Genomic DNA, 26,379 nt, shown 5'->3' on the forward strand with positions numbered 1-26,379 from the left:
ATCTGAAAAATGAGAAGTACCTCGTAAAGTTGAGTGGATTCAATGAATGTATTTAAAAGCTCTAATGTTGTCAGTTTCCCCATAGGTAGATATGTGTACTGGGGCTTAGAAAATTGAAGTTAGCATAGTTCTTTCCTGTACTTTAAAAGGATTCCTCTCAAATGCCTAATTCCTACTTCTTGGGACTTGGGGGATAGCCCTTGTTCATCCCACCTTGATTTTATGGACTTTGATGAGCCTTGGGTGCTTTCTGACCAAGGAAATGGCATTATTTCATTCTGTCTCTAATCATCACCCCACCTACCTTTTGGTCAGTGCACAAGAATTTGTCTTGTCCCTCGCAGTGACTACTTTGAGAATTCAGGTAGAAAGTCATCCCACAAGGAGGACAGAACACTTCTGTGACTAGCCCTCATCCCTCAGACCTGCTATTCAGTGGCTTCCCTCCTGCCCAAGCTGCTGAGCTCTCACTGGACAACACTATTCATGATTGGTCTGGCCTGGAATCAGAAAGGTAGAAGGTAGGGCTCTGCTCCCAGGACGCCCAGAATAGATGGGGAGTGACAAGGCTAAGTGAGTGAGGAGATCAGATCCTTTTGCTGAGGAGTAAAAGACATTTTTATTAACAATTCTAGAAGTGGTACATGCTTAATGTACAAAGCCTGGACAATACGGGAAAACTTAGATGAGAAGAAAATAATTTGCTCATGATCCGAAGGTAACCTTTGTTAACCATGTCAGTGGCTCTACTTCTAGTCAAGATGATCTTTGGTCTTGCAGTTGTCCTTGTCCCCATGGAGACTGGGCACAGCAGCTGGAGCCCACACTCTGAGCGTTGGCTGGGCAGGCAGCTCCTGCAGCCCATTGCCCTTCTGTCCTCAGCTGTCCACGGAGCACCTTCCTGGTGCCAGGCTCCCTGCTGGACATGCCCTTGAGCTAGCCACCTACCCTTATTTAATCTACACTTTGTTTACTCTGAGCCATTTCCTCACCTGTAGAAAGGGGATCATCATCCCTACCTACCTTGGAGAGTGGTTAGGAAGCCCAGATAACCTAAGGTCTGTGAAAGCTTTCTGTTAACTGCTCAGCAAATAGGAAGCAGTCAGAGGAGAAGACAATATGAGCCTTTGTTCCCCTGAGAGAAAAATATTCATCAAAGTTTTAGCTCAGCAGTTTGTTTAATTAATTTATTTATATCCTGCCTTATTCCAAAAAGGACTTGTAGTAGCTCACTCTCCTTGAGAGTGCTTTTGCTGTAGTGGACAAAACACCCGGAATGGGCTCCAGTCCTGAGAGCCCTACCACCTAGTTGTGTGACCCAGGACTGGTCACTCCCCCACCCCCCACCCCCCTCCGCTCACTGCTCACCCCTTCTAGTTTTTCTTACTGTAAAATGGGAAATTTGGACCAAGTGTCTCCTAGTCATTTTCAAACAGTCTGTGCTCAGCCAGCTCAGGGTTATAGGCTGTGCCTTCAGTGTAGGGAGGGTGCAAGGCAGAGAAGTGGGGATGCTAGGAGGGAGACCATGCCCCAGATGGAGTCAAGTGGTCCCCAGCTGAGCCCCTGGGTTTGGAACCCAGGCAGCACAGTGAAATGATGTAGTGGGTAGGCTCTAGGTCAAGCAGACCTGCAAATCCCGATTGTCACTAACCAGCCGCCTAGCCTTGGCTAAGCTACTTAATGTCTCTTTGCCTCAGTTTCCCTCTCTTTCACATAGGTATCACAGTCCTGACCTCACAGGGTTGTGGGGAGGATTCAGTGGCATGTAATAAGCTGATTACTGTAAGCTGCTAAGGGCTGGTGGCTGGGGACAGCAGGAGAACAGGGCTGAATCCTCCACACGTGGAGGCTAATTAGCACACGGTCCCTTCCTCGCTCTGGCAGGGTGCGGGGTGAGGTCTTACTAAACTTACAGCAAGCACATTTTCCAGCCTTAATCTAAAAATATGGCCTGGCAGTGGGAAAGAGAATTTTAAAAATCAGAATTGTTCCACAAAGCCCCGGACACGTGGCCACCATACTCCAGCCCTCTTCTGGGAACCCTGACAAGGGGTTGGCTTATCTCATCAAGATAAAGGCCGAGGGCCTCCTCCCTCCCGTCATTTAGGAAAGGACTTCTTGGCAACCAGCTCCCACCACGGGCCAATAGACCCATTTTATACCACCCCTGCTGTGACAAGGCCTTGGTGTGGGGAGTCCAGTTTAGAGGCTGTCTCTGGTCCCAGTTCTCAAGCGACCTCCGCTGCCTTCTTTGGATGGTGGTTCTGTACCTCCCAGATCAAGTGTTGCTCTTAACTGGGAAGACGGTGTTCTCTGTCCCATGAGCAAAGGCACTATAGGTGGGCAGGGTGGTGTTGCTGAGAGTGATGCTGTTAGAAGCTCACCAGCAGTAGGGGTGAGTGAAGAAGGGGCATAAGTCTACCCAGGGACCTGGTGTGGATCTTCCCACAACCTTTGATTGCTAGGGATGCATGAGTCTTGCCTGATAGGTGACTGGGTGTTCTGGGGTGCCAAGCCAGTCAGGTGGCCAGTCCAGAGATCTTCAGCCAGGGGTCTGGGTCAGTCATTCATTCAGTCACTCATCAAACACCTACTCTATGCCCATGTCCGTGCTCAGCGCTGGAACCACAGAGATGCATTCAGTCATGGTCTCTGCCCACAGGGAACTCATGGCCTGGCTCCTTGGCACAAGGGAGCTGTCTCTGTTGGGTCAGTAATCTTCTTGGAGAAGGATGCTATCTAATTACTCACACATTTCCTTCCCCACTCACTCCGAAACCTAGATCAAGACGTGCTTCTGCCTCCTCCTCTGTTTTGGCCCAGCTCTGCCAGCAAGCCTTGGATCCCTGGGCCAAGCAATGGTCTCCTAGTGCGGTTCCATCCCTCTCCTTGCTGTCACCTCTGAGAGTCGCCCCTTGGGAAGTCCCACCCGGAGCGCTCTCTCTCCATCATCCTCAAGAGGTGCCTGCCAGTGGTCAGCGCTGAGCACCGCTTCATCTTTTCCTCTTCTAGTCTCTTCTTCCATGTTCTCTTTTTGTGTCTGCTCCTCTTCTCTTTTTCCCCTTCTTCACCCTACCCTCCAAACCCACCCCCATCCAGGCCCTTGTTTAGCTGGACACCCAGGTTTCCTGTTCAGGTGCCTTTTCCCCAGCCAGCACCTCCCCGGGCTTCTGGCATAAGGAGCATCTTCCCTTCTTCCTCTGCCCATTCTCTGCCTCTTCCTTTCCTCCTTTCCTGGACTTCTCCTTCTTGGACCTCTGACCCCAGACTTCTCCCAACCACCTCTCCCCTTGCCTTCATCCCTTCCATCCTTCTCCAGCTGAAGGATGGGTGCCACCCCTCCTCCAGAGAGAGCCTGCGAGAGCTTGCTGTCCCCATCAGTGGGGCCATTGTCCTCTCCCTGTCCCTGCGCCCCCACCCCCACAACTTTCTTTATGCTCCTTCGCCATTCATCATTACCAATGCCTTTCCTGCCTCCTCATTGCCTTCCTCCTCCTCTGGGGAGTTTCCTCAAGCCTCCTGTAGCCTCTCTTGGGGTTCTCTGCAGGCTTTCATCACACCACCTTGCTTCCCTGATCCTCCGGCACCTTCTTTCTCTCCCTCAGCCCCACGCCCTTCCTCCTCCTCTCCTTCCCTTTGCCCGCCTCCCGCCACCACCTCTTCCGAAACAGGCTTCCCTTTGCCTTTCCTTCCTCCCTCCCCCTTCCATTGCTGCCTCTGTAACCTGTCTTATCACCAGGGCCTGAGTATACAAAAAAAATAAATAAATAAATAGGTCAGTGAGCGGAGGGAGCAGCAATAACCCCTAAAACAGTACCATCAGTGGAACATGATTGATCAATTGAATTCCATAGCGGCTGAAAAATGTGGGATTAAGTAGTGTATTATACGCACAATGAGTTGAGGCATGATGTTCATTTCAAGTTCATTTCGCCGGCCTCTGCCACCAGATCAGGCAATCAATAGGGGCAGCAGATATCATATATCACCTCTCTGCGGGCTGGGGAGAGAGCACCATAATCTCTCGCAAATTTAGAGTGACAGATTTGTCAAGATCTGAAGGGCCCCTGAATAAATGAAGGAAAAGAGACTCCTCCAGCCAGTGACCTGAGGACAAAGCTTCAGTTCAGCCCCTACACACACACACACACAAGGTTGAGCCAAGCCACACGCAGGCTTATACACAAATCCCCACAGAGGCATGATACGAGTCTTCCCCCACATATCACACACCCATGCACATAATGTATGAGCACATGCTCCCAGACAAATGCACACCTTCCTCCCCAGGACCCGTTTGGTGACACTGCACTAACCACACCCACAGACACTGCTGCCTCCCTTGGCCCGACAGCAGGGCTTCCTTAAAAGGTAGGAGGACCCCAGCAGGGGAGGGTTAGACACAGTGGGACGGCAAACGGCTACAAGGGGTGGAATTAGGAGGATGGCACATCCTTGAAAGAAAAGCAGGCACAGAAGAAACATGGGGCACGTGAGCTCACGCTCCCCGTGCAATCACACACGTGCACACACACACACACACGCTTTGAGAACAGCTCTTGCTCTGTCACTTACACAAACACACACACATATTTCTCTGGATGTTCAGACGTGTACAAATGCATATACACAGAGAATACCCACAGAAAAGGAAAAACTAAATATGCCACACCCCGACTCATATAAGAGAGACACACACAGTCTCTAAGACAGAAAATCATTCCAGAGGCTTACACAGTAAAAAACACAACCACCAAGTTTTGTGTCCATAGGAATGCAGGGAACATAGAAATACCATGGAGGATGCCCCTGTGTCTGTCTATCCACCTCAGACTAGATCCTGCTCTTCATTTCTCTCTCTGTCTCTCTCTCTCTCTCTCTCTGTCTCTCTCTCTCTCTCTCTCTCTCACACACACACACACACACACACACACACACACACACACACACACACTTTCTTTGCTTTCCCACCTCCTGAAGAATAGAGTGGAGGGAGGGGAAGACAGCAGGTCCCATTCGGAAAGCAGACCCCATGCTCCATCTGGGAGGCCAGAAGAGAGGATGGCGGCAGGCTGAGGTTAATCAATATGTAATATTTTCTATGGTCTCCTGAACGATACTGTACGGTGTTACTGTATATAATGCAATATTGATTATATCATATCGTATAATCACCTATAAACTGATATATATAGCAGTCCTAGAGGAACACCCTGAGGCCTACAGCGTGGGCTGGCCCCAGGCCCAGGGCTCCTCAGTGGGTCTTGGGCTGAAGGAAGCCAAGGAGTAGCCACGCTGTGGCTGGCGAGGACCCAGCTTCCGGGGGTAGACATTCAGAGAGAGACAGAGAGCAGGCACTTAGCTCACTGTGTGCTCTAGAAACTCTAACAGACCTGACGCAGGGGGGCAGGTATGGGAAGGGAAGGGTGGCAGAAAGCCCAGGTAGGGCAGGACCCGGACAGCATTGGCCCGAGTGCGGCACCACCGTTGGCCTTTCCTTCACGGAGTGAGTCTCAGCTCTCTGTGAGAACCACAGCGGGAGCCGGGGGCCTGAGGAGCTGGCCCCTGACAGAGGCCTAGTCAGAGTCCGGGTCGGAGACAGAGGCTGAGGAGGACGGGCTGGGCACAAGAGCACCCACAGAGATGCTGTCTTTAGCCTCTGCCCAAGGCGGTGTCTCACTGCTCATGGGCCACCTGCTGTCCTCCTGCTCTGGTCTCAGTCCTGGCCCAACGCGAGCAGAATGCTTCAGCTTGACTTTCAGGGTCCCTCCTCCCTCGGTGGAGAAGTTAATTACTTCACCCAGCCCCCATGTTACACTCAGCCTTGGAGATTTGATGATTTTCCACCCTTGGAGTCAGTGGAACTGAAATTCATCTCAGAGCCGAGTTCAATTCTCCACAGGCTCGGTAATGCTGGTCTGAGACACCCAGCTCCTCCCCCAGGCTGACACAGGCCTGGGGACAGAAGGGGTTCAGGGGAGACATCCCCTAAAGAGACCCCTGGCTGTACCTCTGCCCAGTCCTCCCCGCAGCCCCGGGCCCCCGCACTCAGAGGCTCTGGCTTCCCCAGCCAGATCTCTGAGGCACGGTCAGCCCCTGGGTCTGCTGCTCTAGCCTAGAAGCTGGGAATGAGGGGTCCCAGAGGAGGTAGAAAGCCCCCTGACCCACCATGCCTGTGCTGGCCCGCGCTGATGCCCCCAGTGTCTGTGTGTCCTCCAGATGTGTCCGAGGGCTCAGTCCCCAATGGAGACTCCCAGAGTGGCGTGGACAGTTTGCGGAAGCACTTGCGAGCTGACACCTTCACCCAGCAGCAGCTGGAAGCTTTGGATCGGGTCTTTGAGCGTCCTTCCTACCCCGACGTCTTCCAGGCATCAGAGCACATCAAATCAGAACAGGTGAGGAAGGAGCTCTCTGCTTGCAGGAGTGGACAGGAACCGGGCAGAACAAGGCCTCTGGAGAACGCGCGTAACCAGCGTCACATGCACGGCATATGGGTGCACTGTGTGTGGGCCGAGTGGACACACACAAGGACGTTATGGCAGAGTTAAGAAAAACCATTATGGTATATGGCAGTTAGAAATGAAGGGTGACAGGTCTTGGGGAAGTCTTATCTCCTTTCAGAGCCTCAGTTTCCCGATCTGTAGAATGGAGGACTTGGGTAAGGTCTAACAGGTCCCTCCTGCCCTGTCATTCCACACATCTGGCATAGAATACCCAGGAGACATCCTTGTCCTCTTGCCATGTCCCTTGCCTTAATGGCCCGGAGGTCTTACAGAAAGTTGGGGCAAGGCCGGGGTGCTCTTCTCGCCCGATGTCAGAAGGAGAGCCCTCGGTGCCTGCCTCCTGCTCCCAAGTCCAGCTGTCCAGTGTGACCAGAGGTAGGCGGCCGGCCTAACCACCCCCCCCCCCGCCCCGGCCACCGCCCCCCCCCCCCCCCCCGCCGCCCTGATACTTCGTCCAGATGCAGAACAGCCCAGTGCGCCACGCAGCCCACAACACACCCACACAATACACAACGTAGAAACACATCTCCTAACTCCTCGCATTTACCCATGTGCACGTGTTTACCCACCACCACAGGCACCTGCTCCCTCCCCCACTCACAGCTCAAAGTCCTCAGAGCACAGCCCCCCCCATCTGCCAGAAGGGGTGCCTTGTCCCAGACCACAGCTCGGCACACCTCCAGCACCTGCTTGCACCCACACATCCACAGGGGCCCCCAGGGCACACACTCCCATTCCTCCCAACCTACGGCCCAAGCCAGGCCCACAGCCCCCGCCCAGCAGTCAACTGGGCGCGCACGGGCACGCGCACGCGCGCCCTCGGACGTGCGTGCGCGCGGCCCCGCAGGCTCCACGCAGCGCAGTTCCGCTCTAGGACTCCGGCAGCTCCCAGCCGCTCGCCGTTCTCTCCGCCCGTCCTTTTATCCCATAAGCTGTTTGTCTTCATAAAACAAAAATCAAAAGTCTTTTTAAGGTGCCCTGAGCCATAAACCAACAAAGGAGGAGCCGGCCGAGGCGGGCGGCTCGGTGCACCCTCCACGAGTCCCCGGCTGTATTACAATGAATAACCTTTATTTACTTTCATTAGACTATTAAACACCAGCACAGTCATTTTTCCCCCTGAAACTCGGAGCAGGGCCCATAAAGCAAATCCGAAGCCTAATTGAGTTCATTTTAATTTCTCTCCGATCACAGCGAATTACTCTGGTGATAAATCAGGGGGCAGCTTCACCCCCAGTAGAAGGCCTAATTTGCAGCTAATTACAAAACTGATTTCTACAGGAAGATCAATACGAGAAGGAATTGGAAATGACGAGGCAATCCCGGCCAGCCAGGGAGGGGAGGGGAGGGGAGGGGGCCCTCTGGGGGGGCCAGGAAGCGGAAGGGAAAAAAACGGACCCGAAAGAGCAGAAAATCAGTTTTAATTTAACGTAATATTAATCAGGGCAACTTTTCCTGCTTTGTGCAGGCTCCTGGTCGGCCCAGCTCCGGGGTCTGGCTGAGCGGTGACGGCAATAAAAAGGCAATTACCCGAGTGTTTCGGGCAGGACACCCTTTCAGAGGCAATGACTGGCCCCCTCCCACCCTTCTGTTAGCCATGTGGACTCTCCCCCTCCCCAATTTCATACCCCAGTGCACAGGCAGAGAGCGAGGGGCCCGTGGGGCTGTCTTTGTTTGTTTTTTAAAAAGGGGGCGCCAGCACCCGATCAGCTAGCCCAGCAGTGCCAGGCCAGAGGCCCCACTCGGCCCTTCCCCCAGCTCCTGCCTCGGCCATCAGCGCGTCATGGTCCGCCCCTCCTCCCCAAGACTCCAGGGGGACCTGAAAACACCCCTTGCCTCTCAGCAGGGGGGACCCAACTGCTACACTCCACCCTTGGGGCTTCTTAGGCAGGAGAAGCTATAGTGGTTTAAAGAGTGCTGGGATCACCACCAATAACTACAGGCTGCACCTCCAGCTTACCCCGAGTCAGGTCTACCCCCCCCCCCCCCCACAAAACTCTCCATCATCTGCTGAGCCTGCCCCTCCCTCGCTCCCCTCCCTCTGCCCGGCCATCTCCTTCCATCCCATCTGGGAAGGCTCCCCGTTCCTCCTCCCCATCTGCACACTGAGCCCTTTCTCCGCATGTTCATGTGCCTATCAATAGAGAGCTGTCGCTTTTCTCTCTTCTCCCAGGGGAACGAGTACTCCCTCCCAGCCCTGACCCCTGGGCTTGATGAAGTCAAGTCGAGTCTATCTGCATCCACCAACCCTGAGCTGGGCAGCAACGTGTCAGGCACGCAGACATACCCCGTTGTGACCGGTAAGGAGGCTTCTGGGGGCGGGGAGGGGGGGCACTGCTTTCAGTAGGGGCACCTCAGCCCATGCCATCTGGGGCCCAGTGTGACCCGTGGGCCCGCTGGCATGATATCTGCAGAGAGAGTGAGCCTCCAAAAACCAGGGTACTTTCTGAATCCTGAACAGATGTGTGCAGATGTGAGGAGAAGAAACTGTGGTCAGGGTCTCTGTGTGCTTCAGCCTGGAAAGGTCAAAGCTAGGAGGAGCTGTTGCTGATTCCTTCTACCCATCCTCTTGCCTCTCTCTTTGCCTTTTCTCTTGCCTCCGCGGAGGTGCCCAGAATTATATGCGTCTTGTGAGGATGTGCACAGAAGAATGCAGAGGGTAAATAGGCCAGGCTGAGGAGAGTGGGGCAGTGTCCAGCCTCCACACTCCCACACCTCCAAGGCTCCTGGGGGATCTGGCTTCCTCTCCCTCTAGGCAGCCTGCGGAGCTGTGGCTTTGGGCTTCAGGGCGTGGCATCCAGCTCTGTGGTTACAGATAAGCACAATTATCGCAGTCCTTCTCCTGCTTCCCAGAGAAATCACTGAGACTGAGGCTTGATTTCAAGGCCAGGCAGGTTCAAGCCTGTCCCACAGTCAAATGCAGGGAGAGAGGACATCTAATCCAGCTGCTCCCATGGATTAGGAGCAGCAGGGGCAGCTCGAGGGGAAGAAGGCCGAGGTGTGGTGCAGCGAAGGGCCCAGCTAAGGAAGCTCTAGGCCGCAGAGCTGCAGGCTGTGGAAGGCTTCTGGCACTGCAGAAGGGTTTCCGGGCCAGAAAAGTGCCCAAGTGGGAGAAACACACATTGAGGTGTTATTAAAATTCACCTAATTATTCTGGAGACACTAAAGCCAATGTGCCGTTTGTTCCTTGGGAGACAGAATGATTGAGAAGGGTCTCGGTGGGGATTGGGAGACACTGAGGCGTTACCTGCTGAGCGAGGCGGGCGGAGGCGGCCTGGGGACCTGGCAGCAGGGCTGTAGGCAGCCATCGTCATAGCTGGTGGCAAAGGCAGGGAGCAAGGCCCTGGTTCTGGCATGGAGCTGATCTGAGTAGGGCTCAGGCCCGAGCCGGGCTGTGAGTGGCCATCGAGCTTCCACCTGTGGGCTTGGGAGAGCCCTGTCCTTAGCTTTCCCGGGCTCTCCTCATGGGGTGTCCTGGTACAACAGTTTCCAGCCCAGACAAGGTTGAGCTCTTTTGCTAGGCGATCAGAGATTGAGTTCTGGAAGTGTCAGGGAACCAGATGGGGCTTTTGGGAGTGACAACCTTAGCTGGGTCAGGACATAGCCTATTATCAACTGGCCCTTGACATGAGCCCTCCTTGGCCAACGTGGAAGCTCTCTGAGCTGCTGGGTGTTCTGACCCAAGGCAGAGAGATGGTGCAGGCCAGGCCACCCTTCTCATCTGCTGAGAGTTTCAGTGGCCACTTCCTGAAGGTGGCCCACCCCAGGCTGCTGATGAAAGAGAGTCCAGGAGACTTTTCTCTCATCCCAGCTGTGCTTCTCTGTGCCTAGGGCCACAGTCCAGAAGGCAGGGGCTCCCTGGGGTGGAGAGATGGATCTTCGGGTAGGGTTCCTGCTGCAGGAGAACTCGGGCTGGTGCAGAAAAGTGTCTCCACCTTGAGCATCCCCCGCCTGCCTCCCCTGCCATCGCCCTGGAACGGTCCCAGCTCAGCCTGGGAACATCTCCGGCTGATCCATCTGGATCCAAGTGTGAGAAAAGTTCATTTCAGACCCAGCTTGACATTCCCAGGTGGCAAGTTAGCACTAACATCTCAATCTGTATGCGACATTTCAATCAAGCGAGGAGTAACAAAAGCAGAACCATTAACATTCGGAGCTGTTCACCAGTGGTAATGACGGGAAACTCGCTCAGAAACTGGAAATTACCAAAAAGAGAGAAGTGTGTGGAGAGGTGGGGGAGGGGAGGTGGGAGGAGGTGGGGGCAGGGAATGATTTTTCTACACTTAGGCCAAGATCCAATGTTTGGATTAATGGTGCCATTACCAGAGAAAGGGCTGCAGATTATGCTCATTCTTAAAATGTTTTTGCTGGCAATTAAACGGCTGCAGTTATTGATCTTTGTTGATTTTATGTCCTCCTAATTTGCATAATCTATTAAAGATGAATGATTCATGATGTGTTTATTATGGGGACAAACAGAATTTGCTGGAGGTATTGTCAAGGTGAGAAACGGGGCAGTGCCCCGAGACTTGATGGGCCACCTCAGGAGTGGGTCCAGCATGGTGGCCTTCGGGCCAGGACTTTGTGGGTAGCGGTAAGCAGTGATGCAAGGACAGCAGACACACGAGAGGTGGACTTGGGCTAGGTTCTTCTAGAAAGATCTTGGCATCTGTGAAAACTTCAAGCACATCTGGCATATGGGAGAGGCTTTGGGTGTATTTGTAGAAATTCCCCTCGAAGATTCTTAAAAAGCTTATTTTGTTGGAGAATATGAAGGACCTTGGTCGAGAATGAAAAGGGGGAGGCTCTTTCCGGCCAGCTGTGTGCAAAACGTGAGGGAGCAGGGAGGTCATCTGTGTCCACAGGCCGGCTTGGGCTTGCTAAGGTGTTCAGGCCCCCTCCTCAGCCCCCATGTCTCAGACACCCAGCTCACCTTCCGCCCCGGAGACAGGCAGCTGTCTTCAGGGATGAGCCCTGGGGAAACCGGCCCAGCAATGCCCTGGCCCAACCTGGAGAGCCGACCTTATTGATATTCCTGCCACCTCCTGGCACTGGAGGCTGATTTCAAACTTCACCAGCCACTTGATACAGCTGTTCCACAAGGTCAGGACTGAGAGGAGAGAGGAGCCCGGGCTATTGTGTGGAGGGGAGAGTGGGGCCCAGTGGGCCAGGACAGCTAATCACATTGCAAGCTAGGGTGGCTGGCGGCGTCTGCGGCTCGGCCTGATAGTCTCCCCTCCCCACCTTCCATCCTGCAACCAAGGAGAGAGACGGATTTTTCTGGGTAGTGTTTGCAAGTTCTGCCGAGATTTTAATTTCACTGCATCACAACTCAGCAAGCTGCCAAGTCAAGCTGGTTATTTAAATTTATCACCCACTTTCCCTTCCGCCGCTGGGCTGCTCTAGCTCAGCGGCATCTCTTCTCTCCAGCCCACTGCTCTAGGCTGCTGGTCTGGAACGGAGCCGAGTCTCTCCGAAGTGATAAGGAAAAAGGGACCAGCTAGAGGAGAGAGTGCGTTGGGGGTACTCTGGCCCCGGGCCTCCTCAGGTTGGCTGGCGGTGGCTGGTACCTTCTTCTATCAACTTCTTACCCTTCCAGAGGACCCCAGAGGGGGCTGTCATCAGCCCCTCCATAGTCCCAGGGGCCTCTGGGCCAGGACTTCAGTGAGGACTCCGGCTCCAGCTGTGTGCTGGTGCCTTCAAATCTCCCTTCACTGGAAGAAAAGAGCCCCTCATCCCCATGACCTTCACCTCGACCTCTCCCTTCCTGTGCCTGTCCAGGTCTTCAGCCATAGAGGAGCATGAGGGGACACTGGCATCAGTGTTGGTCTGGGAGAAGATGAGTACTAGTCTCAGGATGCCCCAAGTCCCTTGGAGAGGCGCCTGAGCATTTAGAGAGTCCCTTGGCCTGGTGAAAGTCCACCGTGAAGGTGAGAGCAGGCTCCCTACCCTGGCGGCCACATGGAGGGAGACAGGGAGTGTGTGGTGGCTCTCCAGGCTAACCCTAGCAGCCCAGGCGTCCACCTGTCAGTCCCCGGGGCTACTGCTCTGAGCGGGCTTCCCTGGCCTCCAGTGGGCATTGGCACTAAGCACTGGGAGAGCTTCGCGCGAGGGTAGTTCTTGCCACCCTCCTTTTAGTCCCAGAGAGGTGAGGGAGGAATGAGATCCATGTCCAGAAGCAAGGTGGGCTACACTCCCCAAAACACAGCTGGATAAAAAGGTCACAACAAGAATTGTTAACACAATAAGCAAACCTCACTCTCCGGGTGCCAGAAGGAGAGGGAAACTCAAAGCCAGGGCAAGAAGTGAGCGACCAGGGGTATCGCCCTGGGGGTGGACCCTAACTGGGGGGACTGCAGCTGTCACATAGCAGATGGAAGCCACAACCTTGAGTCCAAAAGAAGCAGGAAGCTAGAAGTGAGTATTACCCTGTGTAAAGCTGGGAACAGAGCAAGACACCATCTGTGAAAGGGAAACACAGATTATCCCAGTGGTCCAGGGAAGCAAGTGAGTGAAAAATTGTCTCCATGAAAAATGGAGCCCCCAAGCCTGACCCTGGTTCAGAGGCCAAATTTATACCTGAGTACGTGGCAGGAACCCCCAGCCAAGAACTGGCATAAAAATTTGTCTAGGATAATAACCCACTCAGAAACCCCAGCAGGAACCAGGGCAAACCTTCTCTGTAGAGGCATTCCCCAACCTAGGGCACATGGGACTCCACCACTAAAGGTGAGCTCACGCCAAAAAATTACACACCTCATGTGAATACAAGCTATCATGAGGGAGAGTTAGCAGAAGCAAGAAATAGGACAACTAATATCCCCAAGAGCTGGAGATAATAGAACAGTCCAAAAACAAGTATAAAATAAACACGTTTCATATTTAAAAAATAATAATAATAAATAAAAGTATTAGTTTTGTGTTTATCACGGTTCCAGATCCCACATCCCCTTCCCCACCACAGCTCAGCCAATCTTCAGGTAATAAAAATCAAGAAGGACAAGGAAGGAAGACCACACTTATATATAGCTTACTGTTTTGAGGTTCAGGAGCCTCAGGCAGCCCTGAGAGTAGAGCCTGTCCCCTGCTTATTCAAGCTCCCAGACTCAAGTGTCAGCAGAGAATCTTCCCTTTGGAAAAATGTCTGAACTTTGGAAAGCTAGGGACAAGGAAAATACAGTCCTTCTCAGTGAAGAAAGAGCCTTATTAGCTTCTCTTCCCTGGGTGGATGGCAGTGGGGAGAGAAGGTGGTTTTATTCAAGAGTTTGGGAGCTAAGATCTGGAGGATGTGGATGCTGCCCAAGAGGGGAGAGTGCCCAAGGTGGGGAGAGGGAGCACAAGCTTCTCCTGGAACCTGGTAAATTGAGGGGAAGTCAGTAAGGCAAAATGCAAAGCTGAAAAGCAGGGCTGACCCCCCAGGTCCTGGAGGCCTGTGAGAACCAACCATGCAGGCTCAGCTTCAGAGAAAGGGTTGTGAGCCCTCAGAAGCTCAGACCCCTTGCCCAGATCTGGGATGGTCAGCGAAGTGGCCTTTTAGCAGACAGAAGTGTGGATCCTGGGAAACCCTCCTCCTCCTACGCAGGGAGTCCTGAGGACCTCCAGAAACTGCCTCTTTCCTGTAGTTAACAACCCCCTTCCAATGCAACTGCACTTCCCTCCATAAAACAAACAGCTTAGCCCTTGGCCAGCCCCTCCGGGGGAGGAGAGGGCAATAAAGGCTGAGAAATGTTTCTAAAGGAGGCTGGGAGTCTCCTAGCCTTGTCTGTCGGCTCAAAGCCCCTGATTAGCTAGAGGAATTTAGGGCACAGACATCAGAGCTCCTCTCCAACCTTGAAAGGAACGGGCTAGGGCAACTTCTGACATACAAGTCGGAGCCCTTTGCTGCGGAGGCCAAACCAAGCCAGAGGGCTTCTCCACGGCACCCATGCACCCTGGACCCTCTACTTAGGCCCCGAAGGCCCAATAGTATGAAGCTAGCTTCCTCCAAACATCCCTGAGGCCTCCAGCCACATCCCCAAGGACCTCCAGCCCCCAGACCTCAGCTCTGATTTAATTACGGGGGCATTTCCATAGCAATGAGACATTGACAGATAATGCGGGTGCCCTGGGCCTGCGGCCTAGGGAGTCATTGGATCTGGGCTCTTTCCCTTCCTCCTTTATCCAGTTCACCTTTAGAGGGAAAGGATATTGAAAAGAAGGAACACTAATCCACTCTAGGCCTGGGAGAGTCAGATCGAATTGGAGCAGAATAAAAGCTGTACCACCTCAATCTCCATCCTAAATCCACGTCCATGTCTGTGCTACCAACCATGCCTGGTGGTGATGGGCTGTACATCCCAGCAGGGGGCCTTGGACAGAAGCACATGGGGCTGCTAATGGAGCTGCAGAGGGGAGGACAGAGCCATGGGGAAGATGAAGAAGGTCTGAAAGGCTCCCAGGTATTTTAGCAAAGATGCAGTACCATGGTCTTCTAAGCTGAGCTCAGATGTGGCCCATTACCTTGGGCCTTTCTCTTGACTTCTCCCTTCATCTCTTTCCTCCACCCATGAGACCCAAAGGCTGAGCACCCCAAATGGACTGTGCTTAGTCCTCCACACCGCCAGGGCCCACTGATCCATGTAGAGATCAGGGAGAGGGGCCAGTTTTAATATGAATCAAAATATGTTTAAGAAATCAATGATCTCTATTTCAAGTGCATATAGTAGCCAACTCAGGGTAACAAAGCGCTGCCAAATAGAAAGCACTGGGCACCATTTTTATGATTAACTAGGTTATGGAGAACCTCTCAGCTGTTCTATAGATGTTTAGAGATGCTTGGGGTGTCCCAAAGGAGAATTCTCCAAAAGGGGATCTCCTGGCACTGAGCTTGTTTACTCCATTATTTGGCACTTTCTGAGAAGAGAAGATTGGCTAAGTAAAAGTACAATCCGTCAACTCGGTCTTTTCTGAATGACCAGAAATCCTCAATGGTGGTGTCCCAATGAATATTACAGGTATGCACTGGGACCAAGGGCTCCAAACTGACTGCCGGTGGCCTGAAAGCCACCGAGGTAAGACCTGAACGCCTGTTTCCCCCAGAGAGCCAGCCAGCCCCCAAGGGACAGGAAGACCTCTTCTCCCGCAAACACACACACACACTGCCTCCCTGGGGCGATCAGAATCTTTCCTTTGCTATCAGCCTCAGAACGAACAAGCCAGCACTTTTTCAACCCTGAGCTTTGGGAGGCAAGCCCCGCCACCACTGTTACTTCTGAGAGGGCTTTGCTCCCTTCAGCCTGGAATCCTCCCCTCTCCTCCCTGGGCTGCCAGGCAGGGAGGGAGGAAGTCCGAGGGCCCGCTCCCAGAGCAGCCTAATGCTCCAGCAGCTTAAGTGGCCGTTTTCCTTGGGATTAGGGTTTCACTTACACAGAGCGCCTGAAAAACGCTGCGCTTTTGGAAGGATTAAAGCTGACAATTCAGTGCTCTCAGAGAACAAAATAAAGCCGGAGAGGAACTGGGAGACCTGGAGTATTGGGAGACTGTGCAAACAGGCTTAACCTTTGCCCACCCAGCATGAGGGTCTCTGGTGCTCGGAGCCCATCGGTGAGTTGAGCCCAGCCTCCCCAGCGCCGGGGCACCTGCCGACTCCAGTCTCCGCTTGCGATATGCTAAAGGAGCTAGAGAAGGCAGCTTGGAGAAGTGAAGGAGGAGAGGGCTGGGATGTCTTCCCCTCTCTCTGAGCCTCAGTTTCCTTCTCTAGAAGATAGCCAGACTCCCGTTCAAGCTTCTGAAAATGTGATACTCGCCAACACTCCCTAGCCTTCTCCCGGGATCCGGAGGCTGCAGCTCCAACCACAGTCCAGCTGAGTTCAAAGGAAGCCACCTCTTGGGGGGTCCTAGGGCAGCAGGCGACCATGGCCCAGATGAGGGCAGTGTGCTGGAAGGAGAAGGGGTGGGAAAAGCATAACTGGTTATACACAGCTGGTTGGCTGACAGGGTGCAGACCTTCCCGAGCCCACACAGATCCGGGCAGCATCCCTGCCTAGGACACAGCAGGGACGAAAGGTCCAGCTGTGTGGGAAGCAAGATCAGCTAGGAGAACAGCCACCTGAGCTGCGGGCACAGCCCCCTCTGCTGGAACCCAGAGAAGGCAAGGCTCAGGATGAAGAGCTCTGGGGCCAACCCAGTGCCTGGGCTGGGGGCTCTCACGCAGGCACCTCTGCGCCGCCCCACCCCCACCCCCATAGAAACCTTGGGGAGGATTCAGAAACATGGGAGATAAGAAACAAAATGAAACATATAGAAAACTCTTTTCCTGACCTTTAAAAGCAGTTTTTACAGATTTAAAGTTTGTTACTTCAGTGTGTTATGTAAACTTGGATTGGTCATAAAGTGATCATAATTGGTATAGTCAATGTAAATGTACAGTATATGTAGGCAGTAATTACAAATTTAATAACTGTGTTCTTGGAAGTATTATAAATGCTTGTGTCAAATGCAGGCACAGACTGCCAACCTGGGAACAATCTAATGTCTTCATCTTCACGACCTTATGAGAAGCAGACAAAACTTGAGAATAGGATAGTAAAACAAGAGTTATGTTTTCTGGCCTTAGGGTCCTCCACAGTGTCAAGTGGATAGCAGAAGTGCTCATTTTCAGAGAACGATGCTGAGGAAAAGCATCTCTACACTCACTGAATAGAACTTTTGCTGTATAAATCTATGTCTAGTAAGTCTTGTGGTCTGAGTCATCCCGAGGCCAGAGCATCTCTGCCGCTTTGGCAGCTGCGTTTTTATTATTTCCTGGGTCTTGTGGATGCTGACGTTTTCCTCACTTGCAATCAGCCTCTCTGCTCCTTCACCTGTTATTTTGCTGTTCTTTGTATGAGCAGACTTGTCTATTGGTACAATTCAAGTACATTTAAACAAATTGGTGTCTTTCTTACGCCAAAGAACAGGTTCTTTTGCTTTGTTATAAATACTGTTTATCCATATTCGAGTCATGAATACTTTTGAGAGTATGACAAAAGCCCTATAGATGTTATATATGTGTACCTATAACATTTGATGTATGGCTTTATATGGACCCTGTGAAGCGCATCCATGGAGTCCTACGGAATCAGTGAACCCCAGTTTAAAATCCTTGCTGTAGAAAATGGAAGAACCCGAAGCACGCAAGCAACAAGAAGCAACAAGATGTTGTTTTAGGAAGGATTCACTTAGCATAATCCCAGGTTACTCTCCTGGACCAAGACCTATTTTCTGAGTCTATAATATTCAAGGATGTCATTCTAGAATCAGTTCCCAAGTATACTGCTTGTTCTGTTCATCCAGATTCTGCCATCTACTATCTGTGGAATCTTGAACATAATACTTAGTCCCTCTGAGTTTCAGTTTTCCATCTATACAGTGGGGATTAAAAACAGATCAACATCATTGGTTGATACGAGAATTAAAAGAGATAAGACATAGAAAATATTTAGGACGGTGCCTAGCTGTAGTAGGTGCTCAGTGAAGGCTAGCTAGTCTAGCTTAAGTAGAAACGCAACTCTGTCCTGGAGTCTTAGAGCTGACAGAACAGCATAAATTATCTGGTGACTGAAATTTTCCAATTTCTTAATAAAGTCATTCCCTTTGCTGTTCTTTGTACTTGTAAGAGGAACTGCACTTAGATTCTCCAAAACAGTTGATTTGATCTGGCCCATTTGGTAAGGAATGTCTGACAAAAGTGCGCTGTCTGATTCAGATGCAGTGATTGCTGTAGAAATTGGCTGTAGACTCTTCGGGGACTTCCGCACTTGAACCGAGAAGACATCCTCATCAAGTACAGTGCTTCTAACACTTCTGGGTACTTTAAGATTCTCAACTACTACTGTTTCTTGAACAGCCTCTTTGTTTTTTAGAAAACTCTCCAAGGAGATTAATACTCCACCCCATGGAGTTTTACTATAGACTTTCAGTGTCAGTATTTTATTCTTTATGTCCTGTTTTTCTTGCCTCGTCTTAATGACGACAGTGACGATAGGAGATTTTTTGCTTGTTGGGTGACTTCGTTTCCTTTCCTTCAGCCCTTTTGGGGATTATCTGGCTTCATGTTGTCATTCAAAGCCAGTGTGTGACAGACATAGCTTTGAACGTGGGCTCTCCCGTTTGGCCATGAGGAAGTCCTTATGCCTTTGCGCCTCCATTCGCTCAACTTGGAGACAAGGAGGTTAGACAGATCATCTCGAAGGTTCGTCCATCTTTAAAACTTTGTGACCTTAGGAAGCACGTCTCCCACACGAAATACCCACCCCCCTGGTAATATGTGGGTTTTTGTTTTTATCCATTTGTGATTCTTGGTGCTGCTGTCACGTGACCGGCATTGCGGGTGAGCAAAGCACCTTGCTGCTCCCTGGCTTCTTCTGGGCGGCACATGCTTTGTAACTGATGTATTTTGCCATGTCGCTCTTTTCTCCTCTTTCTGTGCGTTTGCTTGTTTGTTTTTAGGGGGTGGTTGTGCTTACAGTTCTAGAGCCTGTTTCCGCTCCCCTCTGTCCATCCGTCTGCAGTGCTCTGTTGATTCTTCCTTGCACACCTTCCATTACGCATTCATATCTCTCACTAAAAGAGGCTTGCTCCAAGAATGCTGTGGGCAAATGGTGTGACGGTCTTAGTAATTTGAAAACTTCCTGCAGTATGTGTTTTCCATTATTGACAATGGTGTTCCAGAAGAATATATGGCTCTGGCAAGAGTTTGGTCAATTTTTTCCTCCTCTTCAGGTGTCCCCTGCGTACTAATGAAGCCGTTGGGAGTGCTTTGTATGCGGTGGCTTACGCCTCTGTTGGTTCAGGGCTCCTGACGGGCACCTCTTTATGGTGATGCTGATGTCCCAGGATAGAACAGCACGGCTGTGTGCCGAACACTGGGAAGCAAGTAGGCTTCTTCCTCATCATGGGCCTCTTCTCTCACATTTTAAAAATGTCTGAATGGCACTTCCTGGATTCAGTTTTTTAACCAGAATTTAGAAGTGTGTCTTTCAGTGAACAGTTCTCGGGGCAACTTGCAGCAAGCAGAAGTTTCTGTATGCCGCAAGTTAGCCTGATTGTTTTGCGAGAGGAAAAGCCAGTGGAAATAAACATCGCGATAGGGTAACTCCAGGTTAGCTGGAGACACCTTTCTAGGCATCCGGCCTTTCTTCCTCTCTCCTGAAGCCACCAGGTAGGGAATTGTATGACAAAACCTTAGATTACAAGGAATTCACGTGTGACAGCTTGTAGGAACCAGGAGGCTGAAAATCAGAATTCGGGTGCATTTAAATTCCTGTTTTTAAAGAAAGAAGCCTACTTCTTTCTCTGAATGCTCTGTAGGCATTAAGATCACAGGACCAGGAGGAATTGGGTTTCTATATCTTTTTAATTGCAAAACCTCTGCCTCTTCCCTAACTCTCCTCTGTCTTGGGGCCTTTTGACCAACAAATGCTATATTATTAATCTCTCAAGGAATTGATAGATATTGCTGTCCTTGTCCACTTCAGACCCACTCCACTGAGAGATGGGCAGGAGGAATAAAACTTTTATTAACAATAGAAGTCAGTGAAAGAAAACCCACAACAAAGCAGATGCAGATTCTTTCTTCTGTCTCCCTGGGAGTCTGAAGTGATCTCTTGTCTGACAGTTCTGCTCTGTTGTCTGTTCTTGAGTTTTAGGAAATGTAAAATCTTCGCTATATTAGGTATACAGGAGAAGCGTTCTATTTCATGATAAAACTGAGTCACAATAAGTCACTGTCATCTCTCCCCATCTTATAAAAATTCATAATCCCTGTTCAGACTGTTTTTAGAGAAAAAGCAGATTTCAGCATTTACGTTTTGTCCCAGCCTTTACCTCTTCAAAGGAGACCAACACACATGAAACAATTAGAAAACAGTACAACCCACCTGGAATTGGCTATGAGTGCAATAAAGTGATAGAGAATCAATCAGTAAAGTATTTACTGAGCATCGTTTATTGATTTCTCAGCTATGCAAGACAGAGCAGAAGATGAGACCCTGCCCTCAGTTTGATTATGGTCTATTTGAGGAGGCGAGCCATAATATGAAACAGGTCTGATGCCTTACGGAATGTAATGACGTGGTCAACCATGCAGCACAGACACTGTAGAAGTTTAGAAGAAAGAAACTTCCCTGATGGGTAGAATGGTAGGCATTTTAAGGCTTGAGTTGGAAAGAGAGGGGAAACTAGGAGGAAGAAGAAAATGATACAGCAAAAGCACAGAGTTTCCACAGCACACACGTCTGTGAAAACAGTCCAACCAAACCAGGCGGAGTGAGAATCCGAGCTGAGAAAGTCAGATGGGGAGAGTATTCAGGAGGCTTTGAAAGCCTGGCAGAGTGTAGATTCCAGCTGTGGACTACAGAGAATCAGTGGTGGTTTTCACAAGGGAAGTGATATGTTGAAAGCAACGTTTCATGAGGACTAGCCCGGCAGCCACACCTGGGATAGACTGGAGGGGCAAGAATGTGCAGGCAGGAAATACAAGCAAAAGCGCTGTTACGGCAGACCAAGGGCTCATGCTCAGGAGCTGAGCTCTGGAGGCTGTAGACGAAATGGAGATGGGGCCAATGTAACAGACATTGCGAAGGGGAATTGGTAACACTTGGTGACTGACTTCATCCAGAGGGGAAGGACACAGACTATACCAAGAAGGATTTCAGGGCACCTGGGTGGCTCAGTCAGTTAAGCATCTGACTCTTGATTTCGGCTCAGGTCATGATCTCAGGGTTGTTCAGGGTCATGAGATCGAGCCCTGTGTCGGGTTGGGAGTGGAGCCTGCTTAAGATTCTCTCTCTCATGCTCCCTCTGCCCTCCCCCCCACCGCCCCGCCGTCCCTCTGCTCACGAGTGCTTTCTCTCAAAACAAAAGAAGGATTCCAAAGTTTTTTGGTTTGGTGGTCTTCAAGAAGTTCTTCGACACACCTGATTGGGGGGAAGATGAGTTGGCTTTTATTCCCGTTAGGTTTGAGGTGACAGTGGGACAGCTGATGAAAATGTTCGGCAGGCAGCTGGAAATACAAAAAGCTGAGCTGAAGCTCTGTATACTTAGGGAAAGATGAATCACTCAGATGCGTTAAGGGAGGAGTGAGGAAACTCAGGTCTCAGAAAAGTAGGAGATGAGGTGAAATTCAAGGATAGAGTGGCAAGGAGAGCAAGGGGCGCTTTGGAATAGCCATAGGGAGGATGAAGACTAGGGCAACTGATGAAAAGAAAATGAGCTGGGCCAGATATGCATAGTTCTTCCCCCAGCCACACTTTGCCTTCTCAGGGCCAGACAGAGGCACTAGGGTGGGAGAGTGGCACAGGCTGAAGAGGATAAGGGGGAATCTGGAGAGGATAAATGGCACCCAGGAGAGCATCACATTGTCTCTAGGGCATGGAAATGTGGGAGAGGGAAGAGGGCAAATTATTGTCATTAAAGATTGGGGCATAAATTGCAAGTCAGGTGGTGATCCCTTCGTGGCGCTGGAGGGGACAGGCAAGGAAAGGAGGCCACTCAGGTGTAGCTGTGTCCCAGAGATGTCTGTGGACTAGGGTGGCTCCCTAATATTGGCTTGCTTTACCTTCACTCCAGGACACTGCTAAGGAAAGCCCTGCCTCCCACCCTCCAGACTCTGGCTCGCAGAATTTTCCAGGGACAGAAGTCCAGCAGCTCGTGGGGGGAGCAGGTTCTGCTCATTGGAACTTAATCTGATCCACTTGAACTGTTGGCTCAAAGCTCCTGGTTTTCACTTCAGGGATGGTTTTCTATCGTTTAAATGCCATAAACCCTAACAGCAAAATAGCCCACTGGCTGCACAACCCCCCTCCCCCCACTCTCCACACCTGCCAGGCCCAGCACCTGCAGCTCTACCCAGAGGGGACAAGGAAGACCATCAGCCCCAGTACAGGTGGGGGTGGGGGTATCCTCCAAGCCTGAAGGAAAGATGGGGTGCTAGAGAGGTGAGCAAGATGATAGAGGTCCATTTGGCTCCCGGAGAAACCACAGCTGAATATGTGGCCTGAGAGGAGGAATAAAAGCAGGTCATCTCCCTCCCTTCTCCGTCTGGGTTTGGGCTACGAAGAGACACAAGCAAGGGGAAACACATGTGCACATAAACGCACACAGAGAGATGCAAAGCGCTACGCAGAGCAGAGGTGACAGCCGAACGCAGGGCACTTAGGTAACACGCTTAAACACGTGTCAAGGCACACCCGCACCTGCTCGTTCAGATATTCTCCCACACGTCGGCGCACAGCTCTTTCCTTTCTAAGACTTTCCTTCCCACGAAGTACCCTGGTGTGAGCAGAGAGGCAGGCCTCTCTCTTCCAGGCCTCACCCCTTCCCCTTTGTGTTTTTCCAGGTCGTGACATGGCGAGCACCACCCTGCCTGGTTACCCCCCTCACGTGCCCCCCACTGGCCAGGGAAGCTACCCCACCTCCACCCTGGCAGGAATGGTGCCTGGTAGGTGACAATTCTGCAGCTGCCTAATTTAGGTGGGGGTGACTAAATTGTGGATGAGCTGCTGAGTGGTCTGTGGTCTGAGGCTGAGGGTGGGGGGAGACCCAACGTCCCTTCCCGCCCAAACCATTGCTGTTCCATCCCTCTCTCCTTAGAGGCTGCAGTTGGTCCCTCATCCTCCCTCATGAGCAACGCAGGGAGGGAGTTTGCAGAAGTGGCCCCTGTGTGCACCCCACTGTATGTCATGCCCCCTCCACAGTGCCCACCCCCCTGAGTCTGTGCCTGGGGAGCACTCAGCCTCAGCTCCTCTCTGTGCCCCAGCCCACCCCCAGCCAGCTGACACTGCTTGGAAGAGCCTGCCCTGGTTTCCATGGAAACTTGGAGCCAAGAACCATTTCCAGGGGCATTGTCAGTCACTCAGACAAAGCCACCCTGGTCCACACCAACCCACAGGGAAAACCAGTGTGGGGAACTGACCCCACCCCAGGGAGAAGATGGAGCTGGTCCCTAAGGAAAGAGGAACAGAGGACAGGCTATGGCAGGACCCAGAGAGACATTGGCTTCCGAGAGACAAGCTAGAGCACGACGCCTCCTCAGAGGAACCGGGGCCTTCGTTGCTCCTGAGGAGTTGGGTCTGGACTGTGTGGATCAGAGAGGCGGAGGCCAGACTTTGGGTCTGAGCACTGCAGCTGGATGTTGTGCTCTTCCCAACCTCTCACCCCTGATTGGGAGCTGGGCTTGAAGCCAGAGAGTTGAAGTTTCTATTCGCAGAAACACCAAAACACTCTTGTCTTAAAGAGGGTGAGACTCGCTGGGCCTGCAGCCCACTCCTGCTGGCGGCCCTCCCCTGACGCACAACCCCCGTGGAGGGGGAGGATAGAAGAGGGTGATAGCGCCATTCCCGGATGTCCATCCAGGGACAGCCCTGGCTAAGCAGAGCTTGAGGGGATGGGCGGTGGCAAAGAGGGAGACTGCGGCAGGATGCTGTACCACAGGGGCTGAAGGGAGTTAGAGGGACTGGCTAAGGAGAGCTGGGAGGTGTGGATGAGGGGCTTCCTGCCCAGATCTGGAGTGGGGGTAGAAGTGTTGGGGACAAGGAGATTCTTCTGGGAAAGTCCCAGCAGTGAGCAGGTGGAGGCTGGAGAAGGTCTTAGAGAGGTGGGGGTGAGGGAGGGGGTGTCTGCAAGGAGGTGGGGATGAGGGGAGCGGCAGAGAGCTCATGGTGGCAAGGGGGGAGTCGTTAAACAGAATCTAGTGCTGATGAGGAAATTACACTTGTTTCATTAGCGATGGGGAAGGAGATAGCTCAGTTCCTCTTGGTCACAGTTGAGCTCAGAAGCTCATTATCCTGCTGCACGCATGCTTTCCCTCCTCGTCAATAAACAGGCTTTCCAGTGGCTGCATCCCCCACCCCCACCCCAGCTCCCTCTCAGAGAGGGGCCCCTTCTCCTCTACTTAACCCGCGGTTAGGGATCACTGTAAACAGTCTGGGGTCATCACACAGGAGAAAGGGCGAGGGGGAAACCCAGAGGCCTGGCCTTTCTCCCGCGGAGGGAGGGAAGCAGCTTCCAACGGCTCCCAGCCCACGGGGCCCTGGGCTAAACGCTCATGGACCGGCGGGCAGTCCACCTGCCACCGCCTCCTTCTCCTGCTGCGTGGCCCATGTATCGAATCTCTCCAGAGGGAAAGGCGGGAGGGGGTTGTTTCCCAGCAGAGCCCCCACCCCTTGCGTTGGCACCTTGCTGAGATGCCATTCTTAGGACTTTCTGGGACAAAGTGTCCCGAGGGCCTTCCTTTGCCACCTTCCCGTCCCCCCCCCCCCCCCCGCCCGCTTCCACCCCGTGGGGCTATGGCTCCTAGAACCAGAGTGTCTACTAAAAAGGCCCTGGCCCGCAGAGCAGCGGCGTAGACGCTGGGACCCGGAACAAACCCTTCCCTGGTGGTCCGGAGCGCCACCTCGGGGAGCCCCAAGCCCCCAGGCCCATGTCCGTGCTTCTGCACCCTCCCCACCATGGGCTCTCCCCACGCAGACCCGGTGGATTGCTCTGCCTCCGTCTGCCCTCACGCCCTTGGCGGGCATTGCTCTGCCCGCCGCACCTGCACCTCGGACCCGGGGGAGGCCGCTGGCCGGGCACGTCGGGTCCGCCCCGGCGTTGCGCGTGTCTGATCCCCACTCCACCACCCTCCCGCAGGGAGCGAGTTCTCCGGCAACCCGTACAGCCACCCCCAGTACACGGCCTACAACGAGGCTTGGAGATTCAGCAACCCCGCCTTACTAAGTGAGTACGCCACCTGGCTGGCCGGCGGCTCAGCGCGTCAGCCCGCGGGCCAGCTCGGCCGGGCTGCTTCCGACGCCGGGCCGACTCCCCGCGACCCAACGTTCGGGTGCCGGGCGGGCGGGCTCGTTAGTGCAGCACTGAGGTCCCGGGATCCCTTGAGGACGCCCGCGCCTCCCGCCCCTTCCCTCCTTTTCTCTCCCTCCCCCGGGGCTACAAGGCTCTGCGCCGCCGCCGCCCTCGGTCCCTCTAGAAGGTCCCCCCACTCGGGCGGCGGCGGTCACCGATCGATCGGGTCCCTCTCCCACCGGTGAATGAAGCTCTCCCGGGGGCGACCGGCCCCGTAGCCCAACCAAGGTGTCCCTGCCCCGATCCAGCCAGACCGCAGCCCCGGGAGGTCTTTGCTTTTCTTTCCTTTTTTGTTCTCCTGTTTGTCCTCTCACCCAGCCCATTCTTCTCCTGTGTTAACTTCCAGGTTCCCCTTATTATTATAGTGCCGCCCCCCGGGGCTCCGCCCCTGCCGCTGCTGCCGCTGCCTATGACCGCCACTAGTTACCGCGGGGACCACATCAAGCTTCAGGCCGACAGCTTCGGCCTCCACATCGTCCCCGTCTGACCGCCCACCCCGGAGGGAGGGAGGACCGACGCGACGCGATGCCTCCCGGCCGCCGCCCCAGCCCCAGCCCCATCCCAGGAACCCTGCAGCCCTTCACACCACGCCGTCGAAGGCCGGACAGGACGGGTGGAGCCGCGGGCGGGACCCTCAGGCCCGGGCCCGCCGCCCCCAGCCCCGCCCGCCGCCCCTCCCCGCCTGCCTGGACCGCGCGGCGTCGAGAGGGGGGCGCGCCCCAGCTCGCCCGGGCTTGGCCGGAGCCGGCCCCGGAACGGACCAGCCCCGCCGCCCGACCCTGGCCGGGCCCGCCGCCGCGCGCGGGGGACACGTTTCTGTGACACACAATCAGCACGGACTGCAGCGCGGCCCAGCCCCCGGAGCAGCCCGCCTCGGAAGCTCCGGCGCCGGGAGGCTTCGCTGGCGGGACTGGGCGAAGGAAATTCCGAACAAAACGATTTTCTGCGGAAGGAGGAAGAGCCCCCTGCCGAACCCTCGGGGAAGAGTCCTTACCCTCGCGCTAGCCGGACTGCC

The 26,379-nt window shown here is 53.2% G+C and overlaps 1 protein-coding gene across 4 annotated transcripts in view; it reads left to right on the plus strand.

Moving 5' to 3' along the window:
* Positions 1–26,115, plus strand: part of PAX2 (paired box 2) — a 76,552-nt gene extending 50,437 nt beyond the window's left edge. For 2 of the 4 annotated variants that reach the window (XM_045876284.2, XM_045876282.2), the window contains 5 exons: positions 6,220–6,395; positions 8,677–8,803; positions 22,861–22,962; positions 25,152–25,238; positions 25,711–26,115. In XM_045876284.2, coding sequence (XP_045732240.1) covers positions 6,220–6,395; positions 8,677–8,803; positions 22,861–22,962; positions 25,152–25,238; positions 25,711–25,787 — 569 coding nt within the window. In that variant the 3' untranslated portion in view covers positions 25,788–26,115. The remainder of the gene's footprint in view (positions 1–6,219; positions 6,396–8,676; positions 8,804–22,860; positions 22,963–25,151; positions 25,239–25,710) is intronic. The other 2 variants (XM_045876281.2, XM_045876283.2) reach the window with 1 other exon arrangement.
* The last annotated feature ends 264 nt before the right edge of the window (positions 26,116–26,379 follow it).

The sequence above is a fragment of the Mirounga angustirostris genome, unplaced genomic scaffold, assembly GCF_029215605.1.
Source record: "Mirounga angustirostris isolate CCGP_5_RB_7025 unplaced genomic scaffold, mMirAng1.0.hap1 SCAF_6, whole genome shotgun sequence".
NCBI lineage: Eukaryota > Metazoa > Chordata > Mammalia > Carnivora > Phocidae > Mirounga > Mirounga angustirostris.